General features: G+C 35.2%; 1 protein-coding gene across 1 annotated transcript; it reads left to right on the forward strand.

Moving 5' to 3' along the window:
- Window positions 1-788: 788 nt before the first annotated feature.
- MS3_00000216 (uncharacterized protein) lies at window positions 789-9008 on the forward strand. The gene is made up of 9 exons (XM_051208067.1): window positions 789-977; window positions 1026-1103; window positions 2766-2863; window positions 4187-4347; window positions 5088-5218; window positions 6250-6300; window positions 7357-7431; window positions 8346-8419; window positions 8774-9008. The coding sequence occupies exons 1-9, from the start codon at window positions 888-890 to the stop codon at window positions 8868-8870; spliced, it is 855 nt and encodes a 284-aa protein (XP_051067284.1). The 5' UTR covers window positions 789-887; the 3' UTR covers window positions 8871-9008.
- Window positions 9009-12190: the final 3182 nt, after the last annotated feature.

A 12190-nucleotide genomic window follows, 5' to 3' on the forward strand; every position in this document is an offset into this window, starting at 1 on the left:
ACATCCAACAAGATATGTGTCAACTTTATTTGAATACAAGCCGGAAAACAAATCTGGACAACGTAATTGGGAGAACTGATCAAGTAGCCAGTAAACAAATTCGCAGATAAATTAGCTTCATTTATCCACACTTAATGCATAGTGAGACTTCTTAAAGTGTCAAATCTTGTACTTCAGTCAGATTGTTCAACTGAAAGTCATGACGTTGTTTGTCATTTCAAACTGTATCGTTAATAGAAAATATACAAATACAGTAGACGAATTATGAACACCATGATCCATATTATCCGAGAATGAAATAGGTTGTGTTGCTTTCAATTAATTATGATTATTAATGTTGAAAGTTATCTGTTTATAACTTGAAGTATGTGTAACAACATGTTGATGTATTTCAATAAACATTTCAGATGAAAAGCCACCAAGTTGCATTCAGGAATTGAAGGAGAATTTCTGGTGGACAATAAACAAGCAGCGCGAATATTCTAGTATAAGTAAGAGTACAAAAGATGAAGTGAGTTCCGATTTCAATAATTTATCATTTATCTATTGTTCGTAATTGCAAATATGACAGGTTATTACAATGACACGATTTACATATTGTGTTGAAGAAACTAGCGAATAATGTAAGGCGTATTTTGAAAGCTTAATTTTCTCTGTGAACATAAATCGGATTGGATGGTTTAACTAAGTCTGTGTTAATCAACAACTGGAACAATTATGCGATATCCTAAATAATAGTAAAGAGTGTAAATCAATTCTCCCGTTATTTATTCAGTTCCTAACTAGCTTACAGTCATATAATAAAATACAAATAATCTCTGATAACGTGCATCGTTTATTTTGTCACTTTGATCGTTATATCTGTTTGTACGGAATAGGTGATTCAAATGTTTGACGAAATGAAGCGCAAATTGACTGAATTATTCTCTCAAGGATCGTGGAGCAGTGAAGATGACAAACAGAAAGCTATTTCAACGGTTTGTTTAGTTTTGATAGTGTGAATAAAAACCGATTGCATTATTCAGGTTTCCAATATGAAAGTAGCAATAATGGATTCAGAATCCTTGAGTGAGGAATACAAAGGCCGCGATAAAATACTCGAAGTACGTTCCTCAAGTGTAACACTAAATATTTTATTATTGCTTAACTTAATGATCAATGACTCAGCTAAATAATTGACCGACTTTTTTTCGTTTAAATGATTGTATTATTACAGCTGTCGAGCGTGTCATTTACGGCCAAGGTAAATCTGAGAAGACTAACGTAACGCTTCCGCAAGCACCACGACTTGTATATGTTTCAAAAATAAATCATCTCGATGCAAGTAACTCTTGACAATAAACAGTTAGGTTTTGTGTAGAGAAAACTATGACATTTCTATCAACCTATTCACAATCTGACTTATGTAATTGTTTTCAATTCATGGATAGAACAATATAAGTATATATATATATATATATATATATATATATATATATATATATATATATATATATATATAAGTATTACCATATTTCGAAGTGTTGAATTTGTCAAGCTAGATGGTTTGATTGCAGTGCCTTATTTATTCGTCCTGAATGGCATCCTCAGTGCTCACTCCATGCAGACGTATTAGTGTTTCTTTTGAAGGTTCCTATTGCTAACGTCTCGGTTTCACGTCTTACACCCACTTCACTTAAGACAGTCTATGACGTTCGCCTTACGTTGTCTAACGTTACCGACACAAAGCGTTTTGCTATCCAAGACGCATTGCAAACAAGCTTATTTTGCAGCTAAACAGAACGACAGATAGAAGCAAAGACTACTAAACGAATAGAATGGCGTATAAATTTGACATCGCATATCCATAAAACACTATCTTGAACCAAAAGTGATGTGTCAAGTTGTTTAGAAAACATTTACAGACGTTCATAAACTCTTATAAATAATAGAATAAATATTCATAATTACTTGCACATGAGTGGAGTTTATCGAAGTGATATCAATATGTGACGACAAAGCTTCAGATATGATACTCTTACTCGTTCGATTCTGTATCGATCATTCAGTCAATGATTGCTGTTGAGTATGTCCTTTGTTATACTACGTGTTTCACTGTCTTAACTGATTATTTGGTATGTCTGTGAAATGCATTTTGGTTTGAGACTTTTCATAAGAAAGAAATATAGAGAGTAGAAGAAACTTCACTTGTTCTCACACATTATTCTTCAGAGGTGCCATCATTCAGAGAAATTATTTCAATGTGTCCTGGGTAACCTTAACAATTCCCATTACTTCTGTAACTGAATTAAGCCAGTTGTACAACAATAGAAATGAAAGTCTTCCATCAAGCTATTCTACTTCATATACCTCAAATCTCCGAGCATATGTAGATTAATCTTCAAAAGATTGAATTGTTTATGGTTTACACAGTTGTTTGCTTCATGTTTGTCCAGTGTATGTTATACTGTCACCAACAGAATGTAGACTATCGTGAAAATATAAAAAACGCACTAGTCGTTTTGAAATGAACTATCGTTTAGTATGCATAGTTTATATCTGATGCCAGTATCGTTTTAATTGATCTTCCAAGCAAAAGTGATCCGCCATATCGGTCAGTTTGTCGCTGTTATTTTATGTGCCTTCCATGGAATGGCAATGAAATGACTTCTGCATTTAAAGAAATGAACGTTGATATGTTGAAACATCTGTACGATTACGATTTCCTTCATTGAATAAATTGGTCACTTTGAAAATAATGAAAAATCATTCTATTTCTGTTTCAGAATAAACTTTCTGCAGATAACTATTTTATAAATGCATACTACTCGATGAAAGCTAAATTTCTAACATCATTGAAGGCCACTTCACACAGAAACGAATTGTGAGTTGTACTTTGTTACTATGGCTTTTTAATCACTACCCACTCTCATGTAAAATAAACTCTTTGTTGACAGAACAAACACTGTTTATGGCATCGTGATTCACAACTGGTTATGTTTCAAATAGTGATTTTATGAATAATGGTAAAATGGGTGACATCGCTCGATTTATTTGACAGTGAACATTAAAATTCTCTTTTGTTTAGAATATTGTCGTACCAGCAGAAGAAAACGAAATGTGTTTGTCAGTATTTCAGTGTAATGTAGTTGCATAGCATTTAGGGACAAAACTTCAGACCGTACAATCTACTTTGATCTAATGTAATTAAATAAGGTAAATTTACAACAAATCAATGAACGTGTAAGCACATTTAATTAGGCGATCGAATATGATCACAGAGTTTTATTGATACTATTAGGTGGGATTCAATAAGTTGTTACTCTAAAATAATTGACAAATTCTCGTTTCATACACCTTAATTCAATTTACCAATGTACATCTACTTTGCAAAATAAGTATGTCAACAGGATCGAAACATAAGGCACCAGTTTTTATACTATTCATCCAACATTACTTCTCCTGCACACCACATATAAGTAGATTATGACTACTGTGTTGATTTCTGGGACTTAAGTCTTTCGATACATAATCACTACTGCATGTGTAGTTTTACTGGTCCTATCCACACATCCTCAAAGCTGAACATGAGATAACTGGGAAGATAGATTTTCAACATTGAACACGATGAGAAGGCCAATAACGGTGAACGGGGGAATACTCATTCAATTTGATGACATGGCTCAGCATTGCAGACGTGATCGTTCTATATAACTTGTCTTTATTCGCATTAAATATATTATCCTTTCTTCAGCTCAGATGTGTTCTTCAAAAGTGCCAAGTATTATATTGTCAATTGTTACAACACAATGAATCAGTATAGATAATGACTTGACTTCCACGTAAGATCTTATAGATTAGGCAGTCACATCATGACATACGTAAAATGTTAGGACTAAGTCTGTTATCATAGCAGTGCTAATAGCGATCTCTGACATATTATCATACATATTCTCTCATTTTGTGTCGTACTTCGGATGCATCTATCATCATGAGGACGGTTGATCTGAAATAGTTGCATTCGGTTACGCAAATTGAATCCCATTTCTTGAAATAGGATATTCACTGTACAATATATCATTAATAAATAGACTTACACAAAATTAATTTATTGACAGGTTCATTCATCCACTCATTTTTCACGATTTATTAGTTCATTGATCTCTCTGAATCAATTAATGTTCGTTGCTTGTTTATAAATATTTAGACCTGGTTTCTTCACTTTCCAACCGCACATATTTGACAAAAATCTTACCGTGGTTATGACATCCGGATTATTACATCCACCGTTTCTAAATACATCACAAATAATGCCGGAAAAGTATGGAATTCTTGGTTGGCTTCTCGGTCGTCAGATTATGTCTGCAGGTAGGTTTCAAGATATCACTCCATGTCGGTGAACCACAATGGTATCACAATCAGGTATTAGGAATTGGTCACTAACAATTGAGAAATGTGCGTGTATGTGAACTGTTTCTGTGAACCTACGAGATCTGTGTGAAGTGAGATCAATAATGCCTATAGTAGATATTTTCGCGCAATTTCAATACTGACGATGATGTTATTTCTCTGTATTACTCATCCGGATGCAAACAGTAAGAATGAAGATGTGCCATCCACATGCAATCTATCCAAATTCACAAGATAGTGGTTCAGTTAAGTTGTTCAGCCAAATTCAAGCAGTATTGAAAATGAATAATCGTTATTTTAACTTGTATTATTAGATTAGACGGCATCTGATTTCTGTGCAAATTGAAACTTTTTATTCCGAATATTCCTCATATTGATGTCGAACTATTCTTACATGAATGTGGCAAGTAGAATCCGGGTGTAGTTATTCTGATTTGATATATAAGTGATTGTATCTGCAATACGATGGACAGTAATATCTTCAGGTATAAATATACTATTTTAGGTCATCAAGAGTTAACATGTTAAGAGGAATGGTTTTCATTGCGATGTTGTCTTGTTAGCTGTAATATATGGAATTCTATTCACACTTGACAAAGAAACCTCGATATCACTCATCCTATTTCCAATTCACGTTATATATACATGTATTTGGATTCTCGAAAATCCGGTGCAGTAAACGGATATTTACATTACAGTTTTCAGAAATGAACACGTACAAAATCAATCAGAATATCAGTCAAAGTGTTCACCATATGCTTCTACACCGTTAAGAACTCAACTATGTTGTTTATCAGAACAAATCAACTCTGAAAGACTTCAGAAAGAAGTAAGAAAAATTTAAACGTGCTTTTAATCCAAGAATTATTTCGAATCTTCACACAGTTTTCGGCATTTCAATTTCGAAATGATTTTTAAGGTATCCATACTGAAAGATGACTGGTATATATGGAAGGTGTAATTCATTCAAATTGTAATGAATATTATCGTAATAAAATACAGAGATATAATGGACTTGTCATCTGTACATAGTTTCCGAATGATAAGTCGATCAGTCTTTCAGTAAAATAGAAAAATAGTTAAAAGCAGATGTGAATATTGATATCAATAACTTGCTAGAAATATCAAGTTAAGGAAAACTGTAGAATTGTATTCATCCAATATGTGAGTTCAGGTGAAATGTCAACCCGAAACAAAATTTTTTTGACGGTTTATCGTGTCCATTTTCCCACTGTTGCCTTTGTCGAGTTTCTTGGGATTATTGTCAATAATATTGAAAACTTCAATTAACAAAACGTCTTACAAAATGAACTCTTCTTCACAATCGGAAGTTATAAAGATCTATTATAGTGTCATGTTGTTACTTCAGGGAAGACAAGTACAACGACTTAATCTTATATGAGGATCCACAAAACTTGATAATATTTGACTCGTTCAATTTGTCAGGTCAACACAGTTGAAATCACTTAACTTTGTTGTGCTTAAATGTTCTAACAAATGCAGTGAATCACATATATGAGCAGTTGTTAGTGTAATAGTCATCTTAAAATCAGTTGTCACATACTGTGCAAAGATATTCAATATCTTCTCTGAAATATAACTAGAATGATGAACGTAATTAATTGAAACCTTCCGACATTGCCAGAAATGTCGACAACTGATCAATCTCATGAGTAGCCACGTTGTATTTTAATCTACGCACAGACACCTAAGAATTCAAATTCTTTGAGCGTTTTTCATGCCTAATCGTTACATTTTACTTGTCAACGAGACTATATAAGTTGAACTTAAAAAACGTGATGTATATGTGACAGACATTATATAAATTTATGTGATCTCAACTATTTTCATACTCACTAGAATTTGGAACAATTGTCAGCTGGTATAAATGGTCTTATGCTATCGTTCGAAGTAAGTGAATTTGAATAACACAGTATTCATTTTATTCCTCAATCGCTAATATTGGCAATTAACACATGCATTCTGTATACGCTCTCTAGATTCAGAGTAAACGAACTCATTGCTTAAATTTGAATTTCTTTGAATAATTTTCGAATGCAACATACAGTTGACCACACTCGCATTTCACAATAAAATGATGAATAAATCGATGATCTTTCGCTAGTGTTTGATCAGCTGTCTAACACGACGAAATTATGATATATTTATGATATTCAGGAGAGCGGAACATAAGATATTTGACTTTCCGGCATTTATTTTAGGTCGGTTCTCCAGTGTAGATAAGCAAAACTAGTCGATGTCAGGGACATGACTGGTCAGAGCAATTTGTAGATGGTGAAGATAGGATCTGTCATAGACGTATTGAGAGAATGACGAAGCTGTCCGATGTCGGAGAGATGCAGGCAAAGGCGACAATCATAGAAATAATGCTGGGGAGCAGGTCGTGGGTGACGCTTCATAGAGTGATTCTTGTGGACAAGATAGAGTCTTGGGATGTCCTCGATACGAATAAGCATGAAACATGATGTCAGATTTTTTGAGTGTAGAAACGTCGTAATTTATAAATGACGGAAAGGAAACTTATTTAAACGTTGCCACATGCCTTTTGTTCTTTGGAAGGAGCTTGTGGTTGTCGGATTACTCGGTAGATGTTCACTGTACAAAAAGATGCGAGTTAAGGGCAACTTGTGAGCTTGCATATTTGATACGAACGCAGCAAAACCGTTGATAGACGAAGAAAACTGTGATAGAATAAGTAGTCTAACGTTCAGCGTAATAAAGTAAAAGCACAAGGGCGATAAAACACTCGAAAACCAGACTCGAAGAAATTTCTAGCTGCAGACGGCACGAAAAGATTCAAATGAGTGACCGAAGTGTATAGATACTTATTAACTAAACACAGAAAGCTCTCTCGTCAACATTCGCCTACCCAATGCCTTGTTCAACAGCGCGATACGTTTCAATATATAATATTCTTTATTGTTAATTTACTCACATTTATTTCAGACATACAAGAGAAGTTTAACTGGAAAACGTGAAAGCTTAAATGAAAAGAAGTTGTTTTTCTCAGCATTTGCAAAAGTAAGTTAAGCACACTGTTCAAAATTCATTTGAATGAAATCTCACTTTCCAATGATTCATGCTAAATGTGGTGAGCTGTACTCAATATTGAGCATAGTAGTGGCACATTTACATTTCAACCAGCTTATGAGTAAAAATGTTATGCACGAAAGAAGCTGATGATAGAGAAATCTTTGAGTAAGCGGAGTATACCACTTGAAAAACAAAACTGTGAAAGACAGATTCAGAAATGGGCATTTGCGAACAACGAATATTAATTGTGAAGGAGAGGTTGCGTGACGTCATAAGATGTAGTGTTGAATTTGAGATGAACTATGATCAGAAAGAGAGTGGACAGGCTTGTCAATAACTCACGATTTTAGAATTATAGGGTTGATTTTCAAGCAATCGGTGGCAACCGGTACAATTTGTTTACTGTGTTTTATTTCAATACAAGAGTTTATATGTAAGAATAAATTATCACTCCTTCAGTCAACTGTTGTTTCTCTGCTTCAACAATAACTTCACTGGAAATTTTAGAGCCTAATATGTCAATCATAATAAGAATTTCCATTCATTGACAGCCGCGGTCCAAGATCTACTGACACTATAAAAGAAGGACAATTACTCACTGAGAAACGACAAATATGTCACATCTTACAGAACCGAAATTGATCATGTTGATTTTCGCGTTGGTTCATTTATTTGAATGAATAACAATTACCCAGTACTTCGGTGTATTCTCGTTCCTTAAGTTGTTTATCTCAATGTGTAAGAAAACATAGTTCAAGGTGTCTTTCCAGTTTTCTCGAAGTAACTATCTTGTTTCATGACGTTGTGAAATGATCATTAGTTACCTTCATTGAATTATAACTACACTGCACCAATACACTTTTGATTATTCTCTTTATTTCGCCTATCCTTAATAACTGAAGATGGTGTGCGGCGGCCTATCATCACAAATTGTTGATGACGATCTACGGTCGTCAATCCAAGTCTACAAATCTGGGTAATTCATTTGTATTTTCATAATTTCATTCGAAAATGTGGCCATGACATATATTTAAAATATTGGCAGTCAGTTGTGGGCTGTAACCACTATCATGGAATCTTTGATTTTCACTCAGTTATTTGATACAGGAAAAGCTCATGCTACAAATATGCTCTAATTTCAAGTGTAGTCTCAACAATGCATATGTGAGTGTGAACGTCATCTAATGCAAATATTTAGCATACATTCGTTGACATTAAATAAATACTGTCAACATTTGCGTAGTGTGTTCATGAATGAATTGTCGCAATAGCATATTAACTTTTTCATTAATAGTTCCATATAGTTCGTTCTAATTTTCTTCGTTTTCAGTGTGAACGATGTTGTGAAACACAGTGGAGGATTTTCAGAAACGTACCAATGTAAAAGTGGTTCTGCAATGAATCCTATGCGCAAATGCATTCTTTAAAAGAAAACGTTAACCGTGTGTGTGTGTGTGTGCAAAAATATTGGTTTTTCTGTTTAATCGATTCCGTAATTTAAACTTTTCTAATATCTCACTTTAATTCATTGAATAGTAAACTTTTTAAATCTGTATGTTGTGTCGATTTAATAGTCTCATAGTGATTTTTAATAGGTTCTACACACTATGTCACTATAATTGTACTTCTTACTATAATGGGCGTTCGTGAAATTTTCTCAAGTAATATCATTTCTACATTTCGTCAGAAGTTCCAGTGGTACTGTAGTGAATCTTGGTAAATCACTAGAAATTCGCAAAACGTTTTCTCGAGATTACACTTATTGTAAGAGCTACAATCAGGAAGGTAGTGCATTAGAATATTAGGCCTGTAAGCAAGCGAAAATCAGTCGTTTTTCACGCAAGCAATTAGCATCAAGACTTGGAGAAGTTCTGCTTGAAATGAGTATCAATGATGAATGACAAAGGAGGATGCAAGTCATACTGGAGTGCGATAGCAGGCTACAAACGTTCTACATACTGTAACATCACAGTGGTACGCTTCTTCGTTCAAATATGTAAAACGTAGACAGTTGATAATATGTTTTATATAATAGTGCACAGGCTTACAAATTGGCACAACGACGATACTGTCAGGTTAATTGCAATTATAGAGAATTTGAGAAAACACCTTAGTGCTGTCCTACATTATATCTGTCGGTAGCACGGATTCGTTCCTGGAAATCAGCTTGCCAATTTCAGCATAAATGTTATTGAACCAATCTTTGAGATACGGCCTGACAAAATGAAGATGCTTGCCCGGTCAATGTTTCTCACGTGTGTCACAGAAAACAATCTCGGTCACCATATAACGGTGTCCGTGAAACTCAGGAAGAACGTTGCTTGTAAACTGGCAATGCATCCATCATCTTTCGTTGGAATTTTGATGAAGAAACCTTTTAAGTCAGTCTCATAGTATAAACTATGTAGTCGTATATGTTTCAGAACAACATGATAACAAATCACATTTGTTTGATATTAAAGAGATGGAAATAGTGCGCGCAATAAGAATAACTTTCGGGTACATTGTTGAACCAGTTTCTCAAATGTCAATTTGACGTTTCCTAAAAACATAATGCTCACTGTTATGAAGTGTTATGATCTATCTGTAGCTAAAATATTCTGAATCAAAACGCGAGACTAAGTGTGATAGTGAGAACAAACGAGAGCAAAACATATATTTGCATTGATAGACTAAACTTCAATTGATATTTTCATCAGCATTTGGGTTTGTCCTGATTGTAGAATCGAATAGTCCACTATATCGCCTGTCCTTAGTTAAACAACCATCGAAAACTTGAAGGAGATGCATAGTTGATTCGTCTAGACACGGGATTTCAAATAAGTACGCATTCGCGAATACCATCTCTTCAGTTTTCCAAAGTACATACGATCGTTTTGAATATTGGAGCGGTAAATAAACCCCCAAAATAAATAGCCCTGTAAGTTTTCGACATTGGATGCTGACCATATGTTTTAGTGGACTCATCTAGCTGAAGGCGCTCGGTCAGGCATCCGCACCAGATCACGTGTGGTGACGCCGTGCTCAACATCAACCGCAATCGCTAGCCAGATTAGATCAGAGAATTCCGATATATTGGTCATCGCCAAATATACTCTTCCGATCTCCTCGACTCTGTCTTTTGATTTCTCTTGGTGGGAACGAAATACATTAGGTGTAACAGCTTAGGTTGGTGGGCTTGGAGTCGACCACAAACAACCAAGCATATGCCAAAACAGTATTGTTCAAATATTCATTCACTTCCTTATTTTTTATAAGCGTTATTTTTTCTATTATCTTATATTGAATGTTGAGAGCCTTTGTTTGTCTGAACAGATAATCCCACGCTCCACTGTGACTGCGCTAAGATCGAAATAAAGACCTATTCACTACTTGTCTGGTTTCTTCTATCAATAGCACGAGGGTTACCTATAGACACGAAATTGTTGAGCCCTTTTGAACACAAATTTAACCTCATTTTTGTTATTAATATTATATTTTTTGTACTCAATCGTAAAAGTAGACCTGATTATCCGTAAACTAAGTTGGATATATAAATAGTTTTTTTCTTTTTTTAATTACCTTAAGTTATTCGTGTTATAGAAACCATTTTTTCGTGCTAACTTTATTGCTATATTTGTCACATACCTCATGTCAGACTCAATAGAAACCCATATTCTGGAGGATTTGTCACCAGTGGAGATAGACACTGTTATGACTACGAAATCCCGACTTCCAGAATTTGATCGTAGTGATCCTGAGTTGTGGTTTGCTCAACTAGAGCATTATTTCACGAGACACAATATCAAATCTGAAGGGATTCGCTATAGAGACTTGTGTTCTATCCTTCCTCCTTCAGTCGCCAAAGAAGTCCGTGACTTGATTTTAGATCCACCATCTAAACAACCATACACCATCTTAAGACGAGAGATAATGAACCGTTTATCATTATCAGATAGTCAAAGAATCCAAAGACTTTTCAAGGTGAAACACTAGGTGATCGGTCGCCGTCACAGTTTTTACGTCACCTCCAAGTCTTAGTGGGTGATAACACAGTGGGTGAAGCAGTCCTAAAACAAGGATGGATACAAGCTCTCCCATGCTACGTCCAACACTGTTTGGATGCACAAGATCCTGAAATCTCATTATCTCATTTAGCGCGTATAGCCGATAGAATAATGGAAAGAGGTCCTCCAACTGAATCAGGCACAATAAATCACACACAAAAAGTAGAATCAGCAAAAGACCCCGTAATAGAAGGACTCATTGCGAGTGTTAAGAGTCTCACTGAGGCTGTCACCAGAATGCAAATGGGTCATAGAAACAGGAGCAGGTCACCACAACGACCACGAGCCAAGTCACAAAACAGGTCACAAATGTCCAGACAATCTGGGCAGTTTTGTTGGTTCCACTGGAAGTTTGGTGTCAACTCAACCAAGTGCGTGCAACCATGCGCCTGGCCTAAGCATAATTCTAAGACAGCGGGAAACGAGTAACCCCTCCCCAGGTCGCGACGACTGAGGAGGGGCGCCTAAACAGTCGCTTGTTTTATGTTAGAGACAGAAACTCTGGCTTGAATTTCTTGGTGGATACTGGCGCTGCTCTTAGCATCATCCCTCAAAATAAAACTGAGATTAGTCGAGAAACATCATCAATTACACTTCAAGCTGCAAATAAAACTAAAATCGCAACATTTGGGCAGAAAACTTTAACCCTAGATTTGGGGTTCAGGAGGCAATTCCCTTGGGTTTTCACGGTAGCCGACTTA

Source organism: Schistosoma haematobium, chromosome 2, assembly GCF_000699445.3.
Source record: "Schistosoma haematobium chromosome 2, whole genome shotgun sequence".
Taxonomy (NCBI): domain Eukaryota; kingdom Metazoa; phylum Platyhelminthes; class Trematoda; order Strigeidida; family Schistosomatidae; genus Schistosoma; species Schistosoma haematobium.